Raw genomic sequence first — 25,874 nt, forward strand, 5'->3', positions numbered from 1 at the left:
GCGTGTTGTCCACATGTTTTTTAATATGCCAGTGGTCTAAATTGTAGGTTCACTAGAACGGAGCTTCACACTGTAGAATGAAAAACTGATCCAGCAACAAACATCTGCCTAGGTTGACGGAGTAACACTTGACCTCATCATCCCTATCACGTTTCAAATTGCAAACACACTTTTGCCATTCGAAAGATGTGACAATTATTTGGCCATAAAATAAATTGATTTTGGATTGCTGGATATTTGCATTTGCAATATGACTGATGTCTTAGACAATAGACAATAGACAATAGGTGCAGGAGTAGGCCATTCAGCCCTTCGAGCCAGCACCGCCATTCAATGCGATCATGGCTGATCACTCTCAATCAGTACCCCGTTCCTGCCTTCTCCCCATACCCCCTCACTCCGCTATCCTTAAGAGCTCTATCCAGCTCTCTCTTGAAAGCATCCAACGAACTGGCCTCCACTGCCTTCTGAGGCAGAGAATTCCACAACTTCACCACCCTCTGACTGAAAAAGTTCTTCCTCATCTCCGTTCTAAATGGCCTACCCCTTATTCTTAAACTGTGGCCCCTTGTTCTGGACTCCCCCAACATTGGGAACATGTTATCTGCCTCTAATGTGTCCAATTCCCTAATTATCTTATATGTTTCAATAAGATCCCCCCTCATCCTTCTAAATTCCAGTGTATACAAGCCCAATCGCTCCAGCCTTTCAACATACGACAGCCCCGCCATTCCGGGAATTAACCTAGTGAACCTACGCTGCACGCCCTCCATAGCAAGAATATCCTTCCTCAAATTTGGAGACCAAAACTGCACACAGTACTCCAGGTGCGGTCTCACCAGGGCCCGGTACAACTGTAGAAGGACCTCTTTGCTCCTATACTCAACTCCTCTTGTTACGAAGGCCAACATTCCATTGGCTTTCTTCACTGCCTGTTGTACCTGCATGCTTCCTTTCATTGACTGATGCACTAGGACACCCAGATCTCGTTGAACTCCCCCTCCTCCTAACTTGACACCATTCAGATAATAATCTGCCTTTCTATTCTTACTTCCAAAGTGAATAACCTCACACTTATCTACATTAAACTGCATCTGCCATGTATCCGCCCACTCACACAACCTGTCCAAGTCACCCTGCAGCCTTATTGCATCTTCCTCACAATTCACACTACCCCCCAACTTAGTATCATCTGCAAATTTGCTAATGGTACTTTTAATCCCTTCGTCTAAGTCATTAATGTATATCGTAAATAGCTGGGGTCCCAGCACCGAACCTTGCGGTACCCCACTGGTCACTGCCTGCCATTCTGAAAGGGACCCATTTATCCCCACTCTTTGCTTTCTGTCTGTCAACCAATTTTCTATCCAATACAATAGTCAATAGTCAATAGTCGTTTATTTGTTACATACACATAAATGTGTAGTAAAATGAAACATTACCCGCAGTTAAACAATAAGACCAATAAGATTAATCAATAAAAATGCAATAACACATACAATCACAACTAACACCAAACAAAAATAAACATCCATCACAGTGAGTCTCCTCCAGTCCCTCCTCACTGTGATGGAAGGCCAAAAATGTCTTTTTCTCTTCCCTGCCGTCTTGTCCCGCGGTCAGGCTGTTGGAGTTGCCACGTCGGGGCGGTCGGGGCTCCCGATATTGAAGCCCCCGCTGGGCGGTGAAAGGTCAACAGCCTATTTCAGGCCGCGCCGGATGGTGAAAGGTCCGCGGCGGGCTGACCCAAGCCCCGCGATTCGGGGCGGGCGAACACGCTGTCTCTGCCGCTGCCGGAGCTCCCGATGTCGGCCCCCATCCAGGGGTCTGCGGGCTTCCGACGTCCACGCGGCCCGCGCAGGAGCCTCCGGAGACGAATCGCAGCCGCGCCCGTAGCATCCGCAGGCAGCCAGCGCCGCAGGTGGTGAGTCCGGACCGCGGGCTCTGCGAACCAGAGCCCCAGGTGGTCCCAGGTGAATGGCCGGTGGTAGGCCACAACGGGAACGGAGACACGACACAGAACAAAGGTCACGTCTCCGTTCTGGAGAGAGAATTTTACAGTTCCCATTCCCTCCCACCCCCCCCCCCCCCCCCCCAAAACCCCCAAACATAACATACAAACACTACACCATATTAAAACCACAATTCATACAAAAACAACAAAAAACACAAAAGACAGACGGACTGCAGGCAAGCCGCAGCTGCGACGTCCATGTCAGTACCCTACCCCCAATACCATGTGCCCTAATTTTGCCCACTAATCTCCTATGTGGGACCTTGTCGAAGGCTTTCTGAAAGTCGAGGTACACCACATCCACTGACTCTCCCTTGTCAATTTTCCTAGTTACATCCTCAAAAAATTCCAGTAGATTTGTCAAGCATGATTTCCCCTTCGTAAATCCATGCTGACTCGGAATGATCCCGTTACTGCTATCCAAATGCTCAGCAATTTCGTCTTTTATAATTGACTCCAGCATCTTCCCCACCACTGATGTCAGACTAACTGGTCTATAATTACCCGTTTTCTCTCTCCCTCCTTTCTTAAAAAGTGGGATAACATTTGCTATGCTCCAATCCACAGGAACTGATCCTGAGTCTATAGAACATTGAAAAATGATCTCCAATGCTTCCACTATTTCTAGAGCCACCTCCTTAAGTACTCTGGGATGCAGACCATCAGGCCCTGGGTATTTATCAGCCTTCAGTCCCATCAGTCTACCCAAAACCACTTCCTGCCTAATGTGGATTTCCTTCAGTTCCTCCATCACCCTAGGTTCTCCGGCCCCTAGAACATTTGGGAGATTGTGTGTATCTTCCTCAGTGAAGACAGATCCAAAGTAACGGTTTAACTCGTCTGCCATTTCTTTGTTCCCCATAATAAATTCCCCTGCTTCTGTCTTCAAGGGACCCACATTTGCCTTGACTATTTTTTTCCTCTTCACGTACCTAAAAAAACTTTTGCTATCCTCCTTTATATTATTGGCTAGTTTACCCTCGTACCTCATCTTTTCTCCCCGTATTGCCTTTTTAGTTAACTTTTGTTGCTCTTTAAAAGAGTCCCAATCCTCTGTCTTCCCACTCTTCTTTGCTATGTTATACTTCCTCTCCTTAATTTTTATGCTGTCCCTGACTTCCCTCGTCAGCCACAGGTGTCTCTTACTCCCCTTAGAGTCTTTCCACCTCTTTGGAATAAATTGATCCTGCAACCTCTGCATTATTCCCAGGAACACCTGCCATTGCTGTTCTACCGTCTTCTCTGCTAGGGCCTCCTTCCAATCAATTTTGGCCAGCTCCTGCCTCATGCCTCTGTAATCCCCTTTGCTATACTGTAATACCGACACTTCCGATTTTCCCTTCTGCCTTTCCATTTGCAGAGTAAAACTTATCATGTTGTGATCACTGCCTCCTAATGGCTCTTTTACCTCTAGTCCCCTTATCAGATCAGGATCATTACACAACACTAAATCCAGAATTGCCTTCTCCCTGGTAGGCTCCAGTACAAGCTGTTCTAAGAATCCATCTCGAAGGCACTCTACAAACTCTCTTTCCTGGGGTCCATTTCCAACCTGATTTTCCCAGTCTACCTGCATGTTGAAATCTCCCATAACCACCGTAGCATTACATTTTTGACACGCCAATTTTATCTCCTGATTCAACTTGCACCCTATGTCAAGGCTACTGTTTGGGGGCCTATAGATAACTCCCATTAGGGTCTTTTTACCCTTACAATTTCTCATTTCTATCCATACTGATTCAACATCTCCTGATTCTATGTCACCCCTTGCAAGGGAATGAATATCATTCCTTACCATCAGAGCAATCCCACCCCCTCTGCCCACCTGTCTGTCTTTTCTATACGTTGTGTACCCCTGAATATTCAGTTCCCAGCCCTGGTCCTCTTGTAGCCATGTCTCAGTGATCCCTACAACATCATACTTGCCCATGACTAACTGAGCCTCAAGCTCATCCACTTTATTTTTTATACTACGCGCATTTAAGTACAACACTTTAACTTCTGTATTTACCTCCCCTCTCACATCGTTCACAATTGGCCCTGCCCTTAATTTCTTTTCCCCTCTAGAACTTCTGTTCCCATTCTTCCGAGAGTCTTTTGCAATATCTCCTGTATTCCCTTTTACCTCATCTTCATATTCACAATGTGTTAACCCCTCCCCCCCACTACTTAGTTTAAAGCCACAGGTGTCACACTAGCAAACCTGCCTGCCAGAATGTTTGTCCCCCTGCTGTTAAGATGCAACCCGTCCCTTTTGTACAAGTCACCCCTAGCCCAGAAGAGATCCCAGTGGTCCAGAAATCTAAATCCCTGCTCTCTGCACCAGTCCCTCAGCCATAAATTCATACTCTCTATCTCTCTGTTCCTGGCCTCACCAGCACGAGGTACCGGTAGCAGTCCAGAGATAACCATCTTCGACGTCCTACTTCTCAGTGTTTTTCCCAACTCTCTAAACTCCCGCTGTAGCACCTCCTTCCTCTTCCGCCCGACGTCATTCGTGCCCACGTGCACAACGACTTCAGGTTGATCGCCTTCCCTCACTAGGATTTTCTGAAGCCGGTCTGTGATGTGTTGAACCCTGGCACCAGGGAGGCAACAGACCATCCTCAAGTCCCTCCTGCTGCCACAGAATCTTCTGTCCGTCCCTCGGACTATGGAGTCACCGACCACTACGGCTCTTCCAGACTTCGGTCTCCCCTGTCGAGTATCCTTGCCAACAGGTCCGCCACTCGGACTTCCGCCACTCGGACTGGAAACGTCTTCTGCCCCGACAGTTCCCAAGAGGGTATACCTATTTGCAATAGGCACAGCCACTGGGGTCTCCTGTAGTCCACGTCCACTCCCCCCTGAAACAGTCTCCCACCTTCGCTCGACCTGGACCCTTGGCGTGACAGCCTCACAATAGGTCCTGTCGAGGAAACTCTCGCATTCCCGGATGGCCCTGAGGTCATCCAACTGCCTCTCCAACTCCACCACACGTCCCTTCAGGAGCTGCACCTGGACACAGTTCTTGCAGGTGTAGCTTCCAGAAGCTCCAGCGACGTCCCTGTCTTCCCACATCCTGCAGGAAACACACTGCACCAACTTTTCCGCCATCACCTTGTGCCTATAACCAGCTCTGGCTTAAAACAATTGTATCCTCCTCACCTCAGCCTCCTCGCCGAAGACTCGCAGCCAAAGACTCGCACTTTTCTCACTGGGCACTTCCCTCACTGGGCTGCACCCTTTTGCAAGTCTTGCTTATATCACCAATTAAATTGCCTGATTGTCCAATTTACCTGACTTCTCACTTAAACTAGCACTTACTTTTCTTCTCAGCCAACGGGCGTCCTTGCTCTGCTCCCGGACTTTTCAAATTGACTACTAGCTTCCTTTTGGCGCTCTTTTTAAACTGCCTGTTCAACTGTAATTAGCACTTACTTTTCTGCTCAGCCAACGGGCGTCCTTGCTCTGCTCCCGGACTTTTCAAATTGACTACTAGCTTCCTTTTGGCGCTCTTTTTAAACTGCCTGTTCAACTGTAATTAGCACTTACTTTTCTGCTCAGCCAACGGGCGTCCTTGCTCTGCTCCCGGACTTTTCAAATTGACTACTAGCTTCCTTTTGGCGCTCTTTTTAAACTGCCTGTTCAACTGTAATTAGCACTTACCTTTCTGCTCAGCCAACGGGGACACACATCACATCACAGTCCAAAAACCAAAGGGAATCATGGAGCATATTAGGACAGTTGTCAGATAATTCCATACTTTCCTGGGAGTTTGTATTTCTTCAGTAAGGTCTCTGCCAAATTCTCCAAAATGTAACTTTTCTCCAATCTCATTCAAAAGCGAGTATGCAAAGGGTCTAGATTTACTCCAGTTTTCATATGGAATCCAGAAACTCCACCAAATCCATGTGCAGATAGATCTGATGTCACCTGTTTGCAGTATAATTAGCAGTCGTGGTGCATGTCTTAATCAAGGAGGGCTGTTTCAGTTATGCATTTCATCTTTGCATCTGATATGTCCTTTTATCTGTAAAGTGCTTTGGAATGTTCTGATAATCTAATAGGCGATAGACAATAGACAATAGGTGCAGGAGTAGGCCATTCGGCCCTTCGAGCCAGCACCACTATTCAATATGATCATGGCTGATCATTCTCAATCAGTGCCCCATTCCTGCCTTCTCCCCATACCCTTTCCTGGGAGTTTGTATTTCTTCAGTAAGATCTCTGCCAAATAGGTACAACATAAATAGATTAGTTCAGGATCAGGATTGGGCTCCAAGAGCCGAATGGAGGTGAGTCTGTACCTGAGAAGTCATAAGGCAAAAGAGGTGGACATAAAATGCTGGAGAAACTCAGCAGGTCAGGCAGCATCTCGGGAGAGAAGGAATGGGTGATGTTTTGGGTCGAGACCGTAAAGCCGGGAAATCAATTATAATCTAGTTAATGATTGAATGGGATCAAAACATGAAATGGCCTATTATTTTTTTGATATGTCTGGACAAAGTGATAATAAAAAAAAGCTTCAATGATATGAAGGGGAGTGTGACTCAACAAGTGCAAAGTGAAGCAGTTACGGAAGTTAAACCATGCAATAAATCATATCCATTGGGCATCCAGAAGAAGGGTCTCGACCTGAAACATCACCCATTCCTTCTGTCCAGAGATGCTGCCTGACCCGCTGAGTTACTCCAGTATTTTGTGATACCTTCGATTTGTACCAGCATCTGCAGTTATTTTCCTACACTCCTCCATATCAATTGGGCAAGTGGGCTGAGGAACGGTAATGGAGTTCAATGGAGATAAGTGTGAGTTAGTTAGTTAGTTTAGTTTATTGTCACGTGCACTGAGGTACAGTGAAAAGCTTTTTTTGCGTGCTCACCAGTCAGCAGAAAGTGTATATAGATACATAATAAGGGAATAATATTTCGTGCCAGCAAAGTCCGATCAAGGATAATCCAAGGGTCATCAAGGTAGATAGTCGTTCTGCTCTCTGGTTGTGGTAGGATGATTCTGTTGCCTGATAACAGCTGGGAAGAAACTGGCCCGCGAATTTGGTGGTGTGCGTTTTCACACTCCTATACCTTTTGCCTGATGGGAGCGGGGAGAAGAGGGCGTGGCCAGAGTGCGACTCGTCCTTGATTATGCTGCAGGCCTTGCTGAGGCAGCGTGAGGTATAAATGGAGTCAATAGAAGGGAGGTGTTGCATTTTGGGAAATCAAACCAGGGCAGGACCTACACAGTGAATGACAGGGCTCTGGGGAGATTTATAGAGCAGAGGGAGCTATGAGTGCAGGTACATAGTTCCTTGAAAGCAGCATCACAGATCGATACAGTGGTCAAGAAGGCTTCTTGTACACTGGCCTTCATCAGTTAGGGTACCGTACAGAATTTGAGATGTTATGTTGCAGTGTTACAAGATGTTAGTGGGGCTATATTTGGTGTATTGTGTTCAGTTTTGGTCAGTTATGCAACAAGGATATTGTTAAGCTGGAAAGAGTGCAGAGAAGATTTACAAGGATGTTACCTGGAATTGAAAGCCTGAGCTATATGGAGAGGATAGGGCATTATGCCTTGGAGCGCAGGAGATGAGGGGTGGTCTTGTAGAGGTGTATAAGATCATGAGTGGAATAGATAGGGTAGATGCACAGAGTATTTTACCTATATTAGAGGATTGTGAACCAGAAGACATAGGTTTAAGATGAGAGGGGGAAGATTTAATAGGAATCTGAGGGTTGTAGGGAGAAGGCAGGAGAATGGGGTTGAGAGGGAAAGATAGATCAGCCATGATTGAATGGCTGAGTAGACTTGATGGGCCGAATGGCCTAATTCTGCTCCTGGAAATTATGAACCTTTTCACACAGTGGGTGTATGAAATGAGCTGCCAAAGTAGGAGGCTGAGGCAGGTACTATATTAACATTTAAAAGACATTTGGACAAGTACAAGGATAAGAAAAGTTGAGAGGGATATGGGCCAAGCACGGGCAGGTGGGACTAGTGTAGAAGGCGCGCTTTGGCGCCTGGTCAAGTTGGGCCGTAGGGCCTGGTTCTATGCTGTATGACTCTATGACTCTAAATGACAGGGCCCTGGGAGTGTTTTGAAACAGAAAGATCTATGTGTACAAGAACATCTATATACTAAAACTCTCGTTTGTTTGTTTGTTTGTCCCTGAACTACAGTCAAAACGGTACAAGGTACGACAATTTTAGGCCCACCTTACTCACTGTCGCCCCTTTGGTGCTAATGGAAGAAGTTTAATTGAAATCGGTGAAATTGAAATCTGGACTACTGCAACAGCCTCCTCTATGGCGCACCCTCAAAAATCATCAGTAAACTTCAATACATTCAAAACTCCGCTGCCCGTCTACTCACCCACACCCCGATCCGTGACCATATCACCCCCGTCCTTTATAAACTCCACTGGCTCCCCATCCCCCAGAGAATCCAGTACAAAATCCTCCTCATAACCTACAAAGCCCTCCATAACCTGGCCCCATCCTGCCTGACCGACCTCCTCCACAGGCACACTCCCACCTGCACCCTCCGCTCTGCTGCTGCCAATCTCCTATCCCCCCACATCCGGACCAAACTCAGATCCTGGGGGGACAGGGCTTTCTCCATCGCTGCTCCCACCCTATGGAACTCACTACCCCAAAACGTTAGAGACTCCTCCACACTCACCACATTCAAAACATCGCTGAAGTCTCACCTGTTCAGTACTGCCTTCAACCACTGAAGGTCACCTCACCTTCTGTCTCCTTTCTCTGTTTGTTTATTTATTTACTTATTTATCTATTTATTAATTTCCCTATATTCTCTAAATCTCTGTAAAGCGTCTTTGAGTATATGAAAAGCGCTATATAAATAAAATACATTATTATTATTATTATTATTATATATTTAAAGTTATTCACATTTAAAAATTTAAATCTATCTCCTAGAGGGAGGGAGGGCGAGGGAGGGGGGTGAAGGGAGGGAGGGACGGGGGAGGATAAGGGGGGTTGAGGGGGATGGAGTAGGGGGAGGGGAAGGAGGGAGGGAGGGGAAGGAGGGAGGGAGGGGAAGGGGGAGGGGAAAGGGGGGAGGGGAAAGGGGGGAGGGGAAAGGGGGGAGGGGGAGGGAAGTTGGGGAGGGTGCTGCACCAATGCAGGAGAGGTTTGGGCCCAATGGGTCCAATTGGTCTAGTAGTTCCCTAAAAATAAAGATACAGGTAGACAAGGCAGTGAAGACTGTACAGTTGCCTTCTTCATACAGGGCATTACTTCCAAGAGTTATGGCATCATTTCACAGTTGTACAAACTGCTGTTGAGACTGCAAAGAAATATTGCAGGAGAAAAACGATAGATGCTGGTTAAAATCGAAGGTAGACACAAAATGCTGGAGTAACTCAGCGGGTCAAGCAGCATCTCGGGAAAGAAGGTGACATTTCGGGGCCAGTCTGAAGAAGGGTTTCGACGCGAAACATCACCCATTCCTTCGCTCCTGAGATGCTGCCCGCTGCGTTACTCCAGCATTTTGTGCCTACCAAGGAATGTTGCATGCAGTTCTTGTCACTGGTGCATAGGTTTAAGGTGAGAGCAGAAGGATTTGAAACGGACCTGGGGGTGCGTTCCACAAAGGCTAGTGGATACATGTCAGAGACAGTGATAGAAACAGGTACAACATTAAGTTTAAAAGCTTAAGTTTGGGCAGATTAGGAATGATTTAGAGGGACATGAACCCAATTCAGGCAGATGAGATTACCCCAGGAACGCACCTTGGTCAGCTTGACAAGTTGGACCAAAGAACCTGTTTCAATGCTATATAATTCTACTAAATTATACAGTGATTAAATTGCAGGATTAATATCCAGAAGCCTTGATTTTGATCCAGAGGCATGAATTTCAATCCCAACATGGTAGCGAGAGAGGTTAATTTTATTGTAATGATTTATTAATGTCATGTGGACCAAGATAGAGTGAAAAACTTTGTTTGCATGTTATCTAGTTAAACCATACTATAATGCACACGTACAACAGGTAGAGCAAAAGAGAGAAATTATGAGAGTGTACAATGTGTTATTACAGCATTGTTGCATTACAGGTGCAGAGAAAAAATCCAAGGTTCACAATGAGGTAGTTTGAAAGATCTGGACTGCACCTTAGCTAATACAAGGACCATATAGTAATAGTCTAGTAACACTGGGGAGGATGTGCAGGAACGAACTGCAGATGCTGGTTTAAATCGAAGGTAGACACAAAATGCTGGAGTAACTCAGTGGGTAAGGCAGCACCTCTGGAGAGAAGGAATGGGTGACGTTTCGGGTCGAGACTCTTCTTCAGACTGATGTCAGGGGAGGGGGCGGGACAAAGATAGAATGTAGTCGGAGACAGGTAGACTAGTGGGAGAACTGGGAAGGGGGAGGGGATAGAGAGGGAAAGCAAGGGCTATCTGAAGTTAGAGAAATCAATGTTCATACCGCTGGGGTGTAAACTACCCAAGCGAAATATGAGGTGCTGTTCCTCCAATTTGCGCTGGGCCTCACTCTGACAATGGAGGAGGCCCAGGACAGAAAAGTCAGATTATGAATGGGAAGGGGAGTTGAAGTGCTGAGCCACTGGAAGATCAGGTAGGTTAAAACAGACTGAGCGGAGGTGTTCAGCAAAACGGGACAGGCAGCATCTCTGGAGAGAAGGAATGAGAGAGAAGAGAGAAGCCTTCTTCAGACTGAAGAAGGGTCTCGACCCGAAACGTCACCCATTCCTTCTCTGCAGAGATACTGCTTATCCCGCTGAGATCCTCCAGCTTTTTGTGTCTACCTTTCAATACCCTCTTCTGTTCTAAATCAGTTTCATTTTGTTTACAAATTAAGAATTTGATTAAGCAAATATTACTATTGTTCTGCTACATAATTGTACATCCATAAGAATTTCTTAATAGCCAGTCTAAACTATTTGCTCAAATCTCACATTGATGTGTAACGAATTTAAGATTTCTCGCCAAAGCACACTTTGGAAATATACAGTTTGTATACTTTAAAACAAAGGAATATTTTTCTGGAAAAGATTATCACTTGATAATACCCAGCAAGATCAACCTCATATCTGACTAAACAATAAATAATGTGTCCATAGAAATTATAAGCAGCGTTACGATCAGATAAAAGCGAAGCAATTGAGATTCTTTCAGCATTCCAATGAAGCTACAAATACGCTGAGGCGACGAGACTCTCATTTTATTCTGACAGTAATTGACTAGGGCTATGGTTGATTTAACATCTCTGAACAGATACCACCAGGCAGACACATATTTAAAGAACAGCTGACACAGGAGCTGCTTGTGCCAAACGTGTTTAACAGTTCTAACCAGCACACTTTCATCATTATTATGTGGGCTAACTCTTCCAATCTGTATGCATTCTCAATGTACTCTGCGAACACCCAGTGTTTCAATATCTTCTGATTACCAGCCCAGCATCTCGAAGGTATCACAAAATGCTGGAGTAACTCAGCGGGTCAGGCAGAATCTCTGGAGAGAAGGAATGGGTGACGTTTTGGGTCGAGACTCTTCTTCAGACTGATGAAGGGTCTCCACATCAGTCTGAAGAAGGGTCTCGACCCGAAACGTCACCCATTCCTTCTCTCCAGAGATGCTACCTGACCCACTGAGTTACTCCAGCATTTTGTGATACCTACGATTTGTACCAGCATCTGCAGTTATTTTCCTACACAACCAGCCCAGCATCTAGTCAGCTGAACCTTGTGTTACTATCCTGCGAGAAATGTGATAACAATAATACAGCACAGTAAATTCTGCCAACTAACTCAGGTATAATGGGCCAAGGGGCTCTTTCTTTACTATTTGATGCTACTTTTTTCTGAACATATCGTATGGTATTCTTGCCGTTACTGGTCAGGTTACTGAGTATAAGAGTCAGGAAGTCAAAATGTAACTTTATAGGTCTTTGGCTAGGCCGCATTTGGAGTGTTGTGTGCAATTCTGGTTGCTCCAATACAGGAAGGACGTGAAGGATTTGGAAATGGTGCAGAACATCCACTGATTTATCATCCCTGATGCCTAGAATGATGCCTGAAACAGTGGGTATTAGCAATAAGGAGAGATTAGACAAACCTGGACTGTTTTCAGTGGAACACTGAAGGTTGAGGGTTGTCATAGAAATATGTACAATTATGTAAGGCATAGATGGGGCAGATAGTCAGAACCTGAATGTTCAGAACCTGAACATCAGAACCTGAATGTGATAGTTAGAACAAGAATGGAAACATCTAATTACTCGAGGGCATGACTTTAAGGTGAGATGGGCAAAGTTTAAAGGAGATATGCGAGAAAAGTATTTTTACCCAGAGGATGATTGGAGCTTGGAATGCACTGCTAGGCATGATGGTGGAGGCAGGTACCATAACGGTATTTAAGAGACTTTTGGATAGACACATGGATATGCAGGGAATGGAGGGATATGGATTATATATAGACTGATTTATGTTTGTCATGGCATCATGTTTGGCACAGATGTTGTGAGCCGAAGGAACTGTTCCTATACTGTAATGTTTGTTCTATCTTCTACAAGGTGATTTTATATGATTTCCTTTCTTAACTACTATGTCCTATTTTCTAGCTTTTAGGGAATCTTAATTATGCGAAAAATCATTTATTTTGGATCAATAAACCATATACCACTAGCACATCTACGTTTTCAACTTTTTTGAAACTCAACCTGAAGTTCAACTTCCAGATGTAATGCTCCACATAAATGCAGAACTCTACCGGTTATATTTTACAATCTTAATTTGAAACAAGCTTCCCCTTTGGGAAAAGATTGAAAGCTCCTCACTAATCCTTTTTATGCCTGTGCAGCATGTTGTCAATGAAAGAATGAGTTTCTTTTCACCTACTGGGAATCTGCTGGATCTTGTGGACGACCACAAACGCATCTGACAGTCCCACTTTGACTGGGTGATTTTCTGAGTTTATCTGTGTCACGTAGATAGGTATCTGGAGGACAGAAAAAAAGAAAACATGTAGGATTCTTTCAAATGAACGTCGACTGTTCACTGCTACTGGGAACAAGTGGTTAGATCGGAATGAAACTTCATCTTCTCTCAGTTGATTACAAAATGTAACGGACCAAAGAGCCATTAAAAAAAAACTTAGCTGTTCTGTTACAATTTTCTTCAGAAAACATTGCCGCATTAGTGATACTCTGGCCATATGTTAAAAAAGTATTAGAATTCTGAACAACAACGTATTCAAATGTCGAGTTCTATTTCAGATTACACTTATCAGTAAATGATTAATTCATCAATTTGAACAAAGCTGTCTTGGTGAATAACTTTCTGTGAAATAAATGAATTGAAATACAACTGTTAAAAGGAATGTTGTAAACGATGAGTGTCAATATTGATAAGCCACTTTCTATGAAAAATAAAGGGAATGACAATTTTCCATTTTTCTTAATTTTGACAACAGCTTAGAGACATTTTTTCCCCCTGAGACTTTAGCTGGAGTAAGAGGCAATCACATGCCAGCTTACTTTATATAAATCATTTGGAATGTCTCAAACTGAAATACAGAAATCTAAAAATCTCAGTACTGACAAGAACAATGAAAGTTTTTTTTCTGAAATATTACTACTGATCTCATTTTTGTATCTTTACATTTTGCTCTGTGGAATTTTCCTTGAAAACATTGGGCAAAATTAATTTTATTTTCTTGCCATCATTGCTTTAGATACCACAAGATACAGAGTGCCCTTTGGAGGCAGTAAATGCAACAGCAATAGAATGATCACCTGTCAAATGTAATTTCATCATGATTAGAATGTGCCATGAAATTTCAGGCAGCTCCCCGCCCCCACCTTCTACCCCACCCGATGCTAGGAGATAAATTAAATCCACGTAATTAAATCAATAAAGGTCAAACACTCTAATTTGTCCAAATTAATTCGCCTAAAAAATACTGTGTGTTGTGAGTGAAAAGGCGACTTGCCATTCTTCTCTGGCTTTGATGCCATTCTTATGATGTTAATCAGGAAACGAAAATATTCAGTCAAGTACTCTTACACTGTGTATTTACTGGAATTGTCGCAGAGTTTATAAACAAGTGGTAAACCTCACCTCTTTGTAACCAAAGACAATCCGTCCGTCATTGTGGAGGGTGGCCTGGAAGGTGAAGCTTCCTAAATCATAGTTATCCTGTAGATGAACATTGTCCCACTGTACAACCAGGGCAGTACCTGTATATCCAAATAAATAATATATTAGTCCAAACAAGGCCCTGTGATTTTACAGCATCTGCAGGCTAGTCTGCTGAACACTGCTACCCACAAAATAATAATTTTTAACAATTTAATTGATACATTTCTCAGATTTTATAAGAATGATGAATGCATTTGACACCTTTTAAAAAATGTAACAAACAAGGTATATATATACACACACACACACACACCCCACATACATATATATGTTTTCTGGTGGCTGCAGCTGGGGAAGTGGGGGAATTGCTCACAGGTTTTCTTTCTTTCTTGTGTATTGAAAATTATCAGTACATTTTCTTTGGGTTTCTGCTGCTATTTCACCAAAGTTGAGCTGGCAAACCGCTGTGGAATTTGAGGAATAGACAGGAGAAACATTGCTTACATAATTAATAATTCAATCCTTTAATGCTTGCGCCTATCCTCCAAATGAACAATAGTCCTAATCACTTCATCCTCTGTCTGAACCACTTATCCATCCTATTCTTAAATGCTGACGGTCCTTTCGGCAATCAAATCTCTCGCACTCTGAAGATTTTTCAATCTGAAAATGGCATGCATTGTTGAATGTTTAATAATGTGCATTGTATTCTTATCGTCTTATAGATAAGTCTTATAGATGCTTAAAAGACTTTGATCTGTTAACAGAAGTGGAATTATTATCATATCTAGCATCATTCCTGTTCCTGTGGCCATGCTGTTGATTTGGCTGCTGCAGTTATGATTCTGGTCACTGGTCATGGCATGATGTTAATGGCAGGGATGGCAAAGATGGATTAATTTGTAACTTATGGGTGAGGTTTATTAACGAACATTTTTGAGGCATATATCAATGCTACCTGCCACAACTCAGCCCAGAACTGCCTGGGAAGAACAAGCTGTCAGCTGGCATGCGCTGCTTCATTAACAGCGAATTGTGAATTAATACAGCACTAACTTTTTACAGCACAAGGGTTACCCCATTACGGGATGCAGCTTTTGATGTACAATGGTGTCCTGCTGAAATCCTGACAAATATTAGCTGAGCCATTTGGAAAGACAGGCATTAGTAAAGGTTGCAGTACATTAACAGATCTGCAGATTTCAAGCTCATTAATTGCAAGTATTCAATGCAATCATTTATTGGAGTTTACCAGTGATTATTCCAATCTCGCCCAAGCATTATCCACTGACCAAGAGTTAGAAAGGTAATGGTATTCAAACGATACAGCTCATAACTGATATTTCGAACATGTAAAATAATTCTGTGTTACCATTTCAGAAAGCACAAAAAAAATTGCAATGTTCTACAAAGTGGTTTGATAAAACTCGTAATTACCATCGTCAAAGTATCTTACAGTTGAATTCCTGGACACGCTTGGGTCGAAGTTGGCCATGAGTGGCGCAATATACTGAGTGGCCGTTAACATGCGGTGTACAACTTCACCCGTGTAGATAAAGCCTGCACAAAAGGAAATTATATGAAATGAGATCCAATATTCATTGGAACAATGATTCATGATTTTAAAGCACATAAATTATGCAACATTGATTGAATATTTAAAGAACTATTTGCTTCCACCAAAGAGGAACAAAGACCTTAAAGTAAACTATCATAAAAAAAGATCAGCATTGAAATACTCTGTTGTTTCTCTACCACATGAATGCCCTGAGCGTTTCTGCCATCCCGATCAGATTCTTCTTTATATATAAAGGAGAAACAAAAATGCAGAACATGGAAATGTGAAATAAAAATCGAAAATGCTGGAAATGATTAGTAAAGCAGGCAGCATTGGTGTAGAGAAACCCAGAGTTAATACTTCAGATCGATTACCATCCATTAGCATCTTTATTAATCTTTCCTTCAACTACCAAAGTTAAAGAAAAGAACTCGAGGAACATCTCTTGACAGTGCAATAACCTGGAATACTTCCTTGCCATGACACAAGTTGCACTGGAATTCAGTCATTTGAAGTTCACATTTAGATTGGGTGAACCTGAGATAAGGTTCATGTCCAGGAAGGAAGAATGTCAACAGAGTGGAGAGCAAGGAATGCGATTAGGGTCAGGAAAGATCTCAAGCTAGAAAAGTATGGAACCTAGACTGAAAAGTCACAGCACTCGGAAAGGGAGATTCAGGCAGGCTGATAGCAATAGAGAGAAATAAATGTACAGAGAGTAACGAGGCACACGAAAAGCTGTGGTCACATGTTCTGAAGCTGGAATGGACTGGTTTTCTTTGAAATGGGACTATCAAATTCAGATGATCAATCACATGAATTCTGGATACACGACTTTGGGCTGCCAAAAAAATTGTCAGTGGAAATTCCACAAAGGCTGCAACTGGCCATTTCCTGCCGGTTCAGCTCAAAACGGTTTTGCACCTGTTCCTTGAGGCAGATACAATAGCAATATTTAAAAGACATTTAGACATGCACGTGGATAGGAAAGGTTTAGAGGGATATGGACCAGGCATTGGAAAATGGAACCGGCTGGGGTGGGGTATCTTGGTCGGCATGGACGAATTGGGCTAAAGGGCCTGTTTCCATGTTGTATGAATCTATGTTTTTTAGACTGGATAGGGAGAAATCACTTCCCATGGAAACACTGCCCTTGACAGGGAATATAACCTGAATATCAACAGCTAGACCTTTCAGGGTAACTGTCCCGATGATTCAAGCACCATGGTAATTTCCTGCTTTAATTAAAACATCTCTAGATTTTTAAATCCATTGCAAAAAGAGGCATATAGTAAAATATTCAGATTTGAGACCTTAATAGACTGATCATTACACTTTCCATTTTCACATTTGGGTCCAGACATTATATCACATTCCATTATATGCTTGTATTATTAGAAAAAAAGTGCCTTTTCCATTTTTGGGCCCCATTGATACTTTCTGTGCCCAATGCTGGTGTCTGGAGTCCATCGACAGAGAGCAATCTTGTCACTGTGGTGGTGTGCTTCTTTTGACAACATATTTAACAAAGAGCATTCATATTCTAAGCGGCAAATCAACATGGGATGCAGGCTGTAATGTTCGTTTTCACCAACATAGTCACACACAGCAATGACAAACAACTCACTTTCATGCTTTCTTTTAACAAAAACAAACATCTATTCATATACTATAGAGGTTCAGTGTGTTTTTTCTTCTTTTTGAGCATTGCTCTAGATATCCCCCAAAAGAACAGGCACTTACTGTTAAAAACTATTGTTGTCAATACCTTCTGTTTATATCTTCCCATCTCCACCCCTTTCTGCAGAGACCGTTCCCTCTGAAACTCCCTGGTCAACTCGTCCCTTCCCCACCCCCTCCCCAGGTACTTTCCCCTGCAACTGCAGGAGGTGCAACACCTGTCCCTTTACCTCCCCCCTCGACTCCATCCAAGCACCCAAACAGTCTTTCCACATGAGGCAGAGGTTCACTTGCACCTCCTCCAACCTCATCTACTGTATCCGCTGTTCCAGATGTCAACTACTCTACATCGGCAAGACCAAGCGCAGGCTCGGCAATCATTTCGCTGAACACCTCTGCTCAGTCCGTCTTAACCTACCTGATTTCCCGGTGGCTCAGCAGTTCAACTCCCCCTCCCATTCTGACCTTTCCGTTTTGGGCCTCCTCCATTGTCGGAGCGAGGCCCAGCGCAAATTGGAGGAACAGCACCTCATATTTCGTTTGGGTAGTTTACACCCCAGCGGTATGAACATTGCTTCTCTAACTTCAGATAGCCCTTGCTTTCCCTCTATACCCTCCCCCTTCCCAGTTCTCCCACTAGTCTTACTGTCTCCGACTACATTCTACATTGTCCCACCTCCCTCCCCTGATATAAATCTGAAGAAGAGTCTTGACCCGAAACGTCACCCATTCCTTCTCTCCAGAGATGCTGCCTGACCCGCTGAGTTACTCCAGAATTTTGTGTCAGTCAACCTTCTGTTTATGCTGCAGTTATCTGTACATCTCAATTACCTTACTTTGAAATGTTGCATTCTACTGACAATTCAGACAACTCCTGATGAAATGAACTGATTCATATATGTATGGACGACAGACAGCTCATGTTCCATTTATATCACATCTTTGGTGCAGGATAAATGTAGTTTTAGCAAAAAATTACCGTCACCAATAAGTTAGAATTGATATATGGTATTAATTTGCTATGTTGCAGCCAACTGCCTTAGTCTTTGAATGTTTCTGATTGAAAAAGCCCAGGAAGTTTATTTTTAAGGCAGAGATAGATAGATTCTTGATTGGTACGGGTGTCAGGGGTTATGGGGAGAAGGCAGGAGAATGGGGTTAAGAGAGAAAGAGAAATCGGCCATGATGGAATGGCAGATTAGACTTGATGAACCGAATGGCCTAATTCTACTCTTATCACTTATGACGTTATGAAGTTTACAGGCTGCAGGTCAGGAGTTCGTGTAAGGTACATACAGTACCTGGAGGATAGTTTTGGTATCATGTAACACCTTCAAATGGCAGTCATCATCTGTCAGCTAATGAAATGAAATGGACCTCCTACAGAACTAATCGCTGATACTGATAATTTAGTTAAACATTTTTATTTTACTTGGTTTTCCACTAATGTATTTGTTTCACTTTGAATAAGAACTGAATAAGAAATAAGTCTGAAGAAGGGTCTCGACCCGAAGCATCAGTCTGAAGAAGGGTCTTGACCCGAAAAGTCACCCATTCCTTCTCTCCTAGATGCTGCCTGACCTGCTGAGTTACTCCAGCATTTTGTGATACCTGTTTTACTTCGAAACTACATTTTGTCTTTATTATCTATGTCCAGGATGGCACAATATGGAGTGAGGAGAGCAGATGCCATGCAGCAGTGCCATTCAACTATGACCTGTGGCTCTGTCATAGAGTCATCCAGCATAGAACCAGGCTCAACTCATTCATGCCAACCAAGATGGCCCATCTAAGCTAATCTCATTTGCCCACTTTGGGCCCATGTTCCGCGAAACCTTTCCTATCCATGTACCTGTCCAGATGTCTTTTAAATGCTGTTATTGTACCTGCCTCAACTACTTCTATGGTAGCTTGTCCCATATATCCACCAACCCACTGAGTAAAAAAGTTGCCCCTCAGGTTTCTATTACATCTTTCCCCTTAAACCTATGTCCCCTGGCACTTGATTTGCCTACTCGGGCTAAAATACTCTGTGAATTCACCCTATCTATTCTCCTCATGCTTTATACGCCTCTATAAGGTCACCCCTCAGTCTCCTGTCTAGTCTGCCCAACCGCTCCCTATAGCACAGGCTCTCAAGTTCTGGCAACATCCTTGTAAAACTTCTTCCTTCTCTTTCCAGCTTAATGACATCCTTCCTTTAACAGTGTGACCAAAACTGAACACTGTCATCCAAATGTAGCCTCATCAACTTTTATAACTGTTACAAATGATCGCAACTAATTTACCCAATACCCTGACTGATAAAGGCCAAAGTACCAAAAGCCGTCTTTACCACCCCATCTGCCTTTAATGCCACTTTCAGGGAACTATTTACCTGTACTCCTCAACCCCTCTACTCTACAACACACCCGAGGGGCTACCATTCACTGTGAAGGTCGTGCCCTGTCTTTATAGAGTTTGCAAAATTACCCTGTAACTGTGGGAGTTTCTGCTGGGTGCTTCTTTCCTCTTCAGCAGAAACACACACACTCACTGTGGTAGTAACAATGAAAGTTCAAAATATGCATGATAGTGAAGTGCAATGTGTAGGAAGGAACTGCAGTTGCTGGTTTAAACCAAAGATAGACACAAAATGCTGGAGTAACTCAGTAAAAACCTTCCTTTCTTGAAAAAAAACCTCATGTTTTAAAAAAAATGTAAGTAACCTTCAGATTGAAGAAGGGTCTCAACCCGAAACATCACCCATTCTTTCTATACAGAGATGCTGCCTGTCCCGCTGAGTTACTCCAGCATTTTGTGTCTATCTTCGAGTGATGTGTAAGGCAGGCAGGAATAAGGAAGCCTGGATGATGAGAGAAATTGAGGCTCTGGTCAGGAAAAAAACAGGAGGATGTGTCAGATACAGGTAGCTGGCATCAAGTGTATTCCAAGATGTGTATAGGGTATCAAATTGCATACCAAGGAAGTAAATCAGGATAGCAAAACGGTGGCATGAGATAGCTCTGGCAAATCAGATTAAGGAGAATGCAAAAAGATTTTATAAATATATAAGGGAAAAAGGATAACTGGAAAGAGAACAGGGTCCTTCAGTAACCAAAGTGGTTATCTATGTATGAAGCTGCAGGAGGTGGGTTAGTCCCTCAATGAATGTTTTTACCGCAGAGAAAGGCTTAATAGCTTTGGAACTTCGGAAAGTTCATAGTGATGTCTAGAGGAGAGTCCATATTAGAGTTGAGAAGATGATGGCTGTACTTAACAGACTAAGAGAAATACATTTCTTCCAATTGCTGCCAAACCAAAGTTTTTTTTATGAATAGGAAAGATATAGGCTGAACGTGAGCAGGTGGGTCCAGTCTAGAAGGGGTTTCTTGGTTGGCAAGTACGGCCAAAGAGCTTATTTCCTTACAGTATGGCTCAATCATTCTATGACTCAAAATCTCCCAGGCCTGATATGTAAGGATATTTTGTGAAGCTAGAGAAGAAATTGCAGGAGCCTTGGCTGAGATATATGAATCTTTGTTAGATACGGGTGAGGTTTTTTACATTTTTATTTAACTTTTTAAATTTTTTTTAGAGATACTGCGCGAAAACAGGCTATTCGTCCCACTGAGTCCACACCGACCAACGATCCCCGGACATTACCACTATCCTACACCAGGGACAATTTACATTTATACCATGCCAATTAACCTACAAACCTGTACGTCTTTGAAGTGTGGGAGAAAACCCACGCAGGTCACGGAGAGAACGTACAAACTCTGTACAGACAGCAACCAGAGCCAGGATGGAACCCGGGACTCTGGCGCTGTAAGGCAGCAACTCTACCGCTGTGCCACCGTGCTGCCCCGTTTTTTTTTGTCGGAAACTGGCTAATGTTGTGCCTCTATTTTGGAAGGGTTTCAAAGAAAAGTCAAGGAAATATGGACCAGTAAACCTAACTTTTGTGGTAAGAAATTTACTGGGAGGGATTCTGAGAGACACATGCATTTGGTTTACATCAGTTTATTAGTTTAGTTTATTATTGTCGCGTGTAACAAGGTACAGTGAAAATCTTTTTTGTTGCATGCTATCCAGTCAACAAAAAGATTACACATGATTACAATCAAGCCGTCCACAGTGTACAGATACAGGATAAAGGATACATCATTTAGTGCAACATAAAGTAAGACTAAAGATAGGGAAGACAGGGGTTGATGGAGCCTCGGCGGTGGTGGTGATGGAGCCTCGGCCGTGGTGGTGGGGCCTCAGCGATGGTGGTGGAGCCTTGACAGCGGCAGTGGGTCATTGGCGGCAGTGGTGGGACCTTGTGGCCTATGGAGCCTCATGGTGGTGGCAGTGAAGCCTCGCGGGTCGATCCGTTGTCGGCGGTTGATGAGGGAGCGGAGGAACCACTGTTGGGGGATGGGGGAAGACAATGGAGGACCTGGCCGGGGGGACGACGGGACCGCCATGAGGGAGGGGGAGGGGGAGGGAGAACAAAGGAGGACCCAGCGTGGGGTATTTTGAAACTTTGTCAGTGCCATATGTGGTGACTATTTGCATACCTTGGTTAATGCACGCAAAGAATTTCACTGTGCCTTGTCACATGTGACAATAAAATATTCCATTCCAATCCATAAAGTATTCCATTCCATTCCATTGATTAGGGATAGTCAGCAGGACTATGCATGGACGATTGTGTTTCATGAATTTAATTGAGTTTTTTGAAGAAGTAACCAAGAAAACTGATGACGGCAGGATCATAGACGTAGTCTGCATGGACTTCATCCAGGCCTTCTATAAGGCTCTGCATGGCAGGTGGTTCTGGAAGGTTAAAATGGTAAGCAATCCAGGTAGGAAGCAGAGGGTGGTGGTGAAAGGTTGTTATTCAGGTTGGAGGCCTCTAACTAGTGGTTTGCTGCAAGGATCAGCACTAGCACCCTATCCAACGTAAAGACACCCTTCCTAAAACTAGATGACCAGCACTATACACTGAATACCTTCCAACGTCTCACCAATGTCTCAAGCAACTGTAACATGCTATCCCAATTTTTGTATTCTGATGTCCTAAGTGATGAAAGAAACATAGAAAATAGGTGCAGGAGTAGGCCATTTGGCCCTTCGAGTCAGCACCGCCATTCAATATGATGATGGCTGATTATCCAAAATCAGTATCCCAATCCTGCTTTCTCCCCATATCCCTTGATTCCGTTAGCCGAAAGAGCTATATCTAACTCTCTCTTGAATACATCAGTAAAGTGTATCAGAAAGTAAGTGAACCAAACATCTTCTACACCACTGTGTCGACCATCTTTCTTTCCCGTACTAATTCCATCTTTGCACTCATTGTTATGCGTTCTGCGCATGATTTGTATGTTCTAAAATATAATTATTCATACAGGTTTAGATGTCTTTACTTTAATTGACGATAAAGGCCTCCTCTACCTTGCCCTGTTCATGCTCTGAGTAAGGAATTATCATTCTATAAGTAGTAGAAACAAGGAACTACAGATGGTGGTTAATATAGAAAGGGACAAAGGGTGCTGGAGTAACAAAGCTGGTCAGGCAGGATCTCTGGAGAACATGGATGTGATGTTTTGGGCCAAGACCCTTCTTCAGACTCTCAGTCTGGAACTGGGCCTGGAATCCAGGTGAGTGGACGGCCTCAGCCTCTGTTATAAAGAGGTCCGTAATAACAAGGGTTTACTGTACTTCTATCAGGTCTCCCCTTAGCCTCTAACATTCCAGAATAAAACAATCTGCACCCTCTTCAAAGCCTCCATATCCTTCCCCTAATGGGTTGATCAGAACTGCACACAATACGCCAAATATGGAGTCGAAATATGGCCCAACCAAAGTCCAATAAAGCTGCCACATAACTTTCTAACTTTTATACTCAATGACCTGACCGATGAAGGCAAACATATCATACACGCTCTTTACCACTCTATCACTTGTCCTTTGGGTTCTGTAATTTGTCAGCCTGAAGGCCAATAAAGGTAGTATAAGAAAATAACTGCAGATGCTGGTACAAATCGATTTATTCACAAAATGCTGGAGTAACTCAGCAGGTCAGGCAGCATCTCGGGAGAGAAGGAATGGGTGACGTTTCGGGTCAGGTATGTGTGTGGCTGCATGATAAATGAATGGCAGGCATCATTCCTTTAGCAGTGACCATAACATTTGAGCTATTATATGACCCCCTTCAGAAATCAATAAAGTAGTAGACTTTTGAAACAACATAGCAGCCATCTTTATTTCAATCAAGGTTTAAAGATCAACAAAGGTTCGTGCTACAGCTCCAATCCTAATTCCTTCTCTCCAGAGATGCTGCCTGACCCGCTGAGTTACTCCAGCACTTTGTGTCTACCTTAGATTTAAACCGGCATTTGCAGTTCTTCCCTACACATCCAATCCTAATATCTGTCTCGACTCTCTAGTCTAATTGCACAGAGTCAATAACTTAGCTTCAATTCAATTATCCAATTGCGCGACGAAAGTGCAATGTTCCTGGAAGTGTTGTTAACACTAACGGCGTACAGCCAAAATTTAAATTTGCAGGCCGGAGTGAAAGCAGATTACGGCAATGTATCATGAAAATGGAGAACTCAGACTTCACATTGGCAGTTGCACAAACAGATTGCTAGAAAGCAGCTAGAAAAGACAAATGTCAATTCAGATTTACACTGAGTATCAAATGGACAGCACCAACTCTACCACTCTGCTATTGAAATATCATTTGCCATAGAATTGATTACACAACGCCGTATCTAAAACATTAAACCAATGCAAAGCTGCACAAATTTAGTTTGTCTGTCAGCTCTACGCCGGTTATGCGTAAGAATACCACCTGCAGCTAAATTCTCAGTCCAAATTTGAATAAAATATGAATAAAAAATGATCGTCTCTTTTGAAAAAATTCTGTTAGGGATCGGAAAGTTGTGCACTGATGTCATCAGCCTTTTGCTTCAATTAGATTTTATTTGAAAAACATTGACAAGAAATAGAAGCAGGAATAGACCATTCCAACGTTATGCCTGCTTTTCTGTTTAAATAGGGTCATATCTGATTTACCTCAGGTCCACATTCCTGCACCAACCTCATAACTTTTGTTTCATTTAATATCTAAATATTGCTTGATCACTTTGGAATGCACTCGGTGACTAGGCCACAATTGTTCTTTTAGGTAGGGAATTCTGAAGATTCATTATCTCTCGGTGAAGAAATTAGTTATTTACTTGACCAAGTGGATCCGTTGGGCCCAAACCTCTCCTGCATTGGTGTAGCACCCTCTCCTCCCCCACTTCCCCTCCCCTCTCCCCCCTCCTACCCTCCCTCCCTTCTCCCCTTCCACTCCCCCTCCACTCTCCCCTCCCCCTCCCTCCCCTTCCCTCCTCCCCCCCTCCCCTCCCCCTCCCCTCCCTCCACCACTCCCTCTCCCCTTCCCCTCCCCCCCACTCCATCACCCTCAACCCCCCCCCCCCTTATCCTCCCTCCTCCCCCCCTCCTTCCTCCCTCCCTAGGAGATAGACTTAAACTTTACAATGTGAATAACTTTAAAAATATAGCACCGATTTCAATGGAACTTCTTCCATTAGCACCAAAGGGGCGGCAGTGAGTAAGGTGGGCCTAAAATTGTTGCGCTATCATGTACCATTTTGGCTGTACTTCAGGAACAAACAAACGAGAGTTTTAGTATATAGATATTTGAAGTGGCTGACTTCAACTGCAAGCATAAACATCTTTGGGTAGGGGGAATAAATCTGTACATAACATTCCAGATAAGGTCTAAGATGGCTCTACTGGAATGAGACATCTGTACTCTTGCACTAAAGCTATCTTGGAATAAAGACATGCCCACCACCCTTCTAGCTTGCTTTCTCCCACTCCTGCAGTCAGTCTGAAGAAGGGTCCTGACCCGAAACATCACCTATCCATGTTCTCCTGGGATGCTGCTTGACCCGTTGAGTTACTCCAAAACTTTGTATCATTCCTCCGAAAACCAGCATCTAGTTCCTTATTTTTACAATAAACGCATATTTTTTGTCTACTAGATTGCTATACTTGCAAATTAACTTTTGGTGACTTACGTACAAATATTATTTCATCTGAATCATTCTATTAACTCAATGTATGGGAAAAGCATGTAAAATGGAAATAAACTTTTACCATCCAGAATATAGACAAATGATGTAAAAACTGAAAATCCTGGGAATTCGCTGCAGTCAGGCAGTGTCTGCAAAGAGAGATACAGCTTACATTCTCAAATCGTCAGAAATAGGAAAAGGTTAAGTTGCAGAGAAAGGAAGTAAGTAGTGTGTGGGTGGGGAATGAGGTATGGAGCAAGGAACAGGAGGAAGAGGTCGAACAAACGAAAGGGAAGGTGCATGATATGTCGAGATCAGAAGAGATGGAGTGATATAATAATAGCTTTGATCAAGATAATGATATATATATGTTACCATGATAATTGAAATGATGCCAGAGGAGGTAGTTGAGGCAGGCATCATCACAACGTTTAAG

At 43.4% G+C, this 25,874-nt stretch overlaps 1 protein-coding gene across 1 annotated transcript in view; it reads right to left on the reverse strand.

The window, feature by feature from the left end:
- The window catches only part of plxdc2b (plexin domain containing 2b), a 380,673-nt gene that overhangs the window by 116,957 nt on the left and 237,842 nt on the right, over positions 1 to 25,874 (reverse strand). Inside the window, exons 5-7 of the mRNA XM_078416435.1 lie at positions 15,569 to 15,691; positions 14,111 to 14,229; positions 12,890 to 12,989 (exon numbers count right to left, since the gene is read on the reverse strand). Coding sequence (XP_078272561.1) covers positions 12,890 to 12,989; positions 14,111 to 14,229; positions 15,569 to 15,691 — 342 coding nt within the window. The remainder of the gene's footprint in view (positions 1 to 12,889; positions 12,990 to 14,110; positions 14,230 to 15,568; positions 15,692 to 25,874) is intronic.

Source organism: Rhinoraja longicauda, chromosome 2 (assembly GCF_053455715.1).
Source record: "Rhinoraja longicauda isolate Sanriku21f chromosome 2, sRhiLon1.1, whole genome shotgun sequence".
In the NCBI taxonomy this organism is placed as follows: Eukaryota; Metazoa; Chordata; class Chondrichthyes; order Rajiformes; family Arhynchobatidae; genus Rhinoraja; species Rhinoraja longicauda.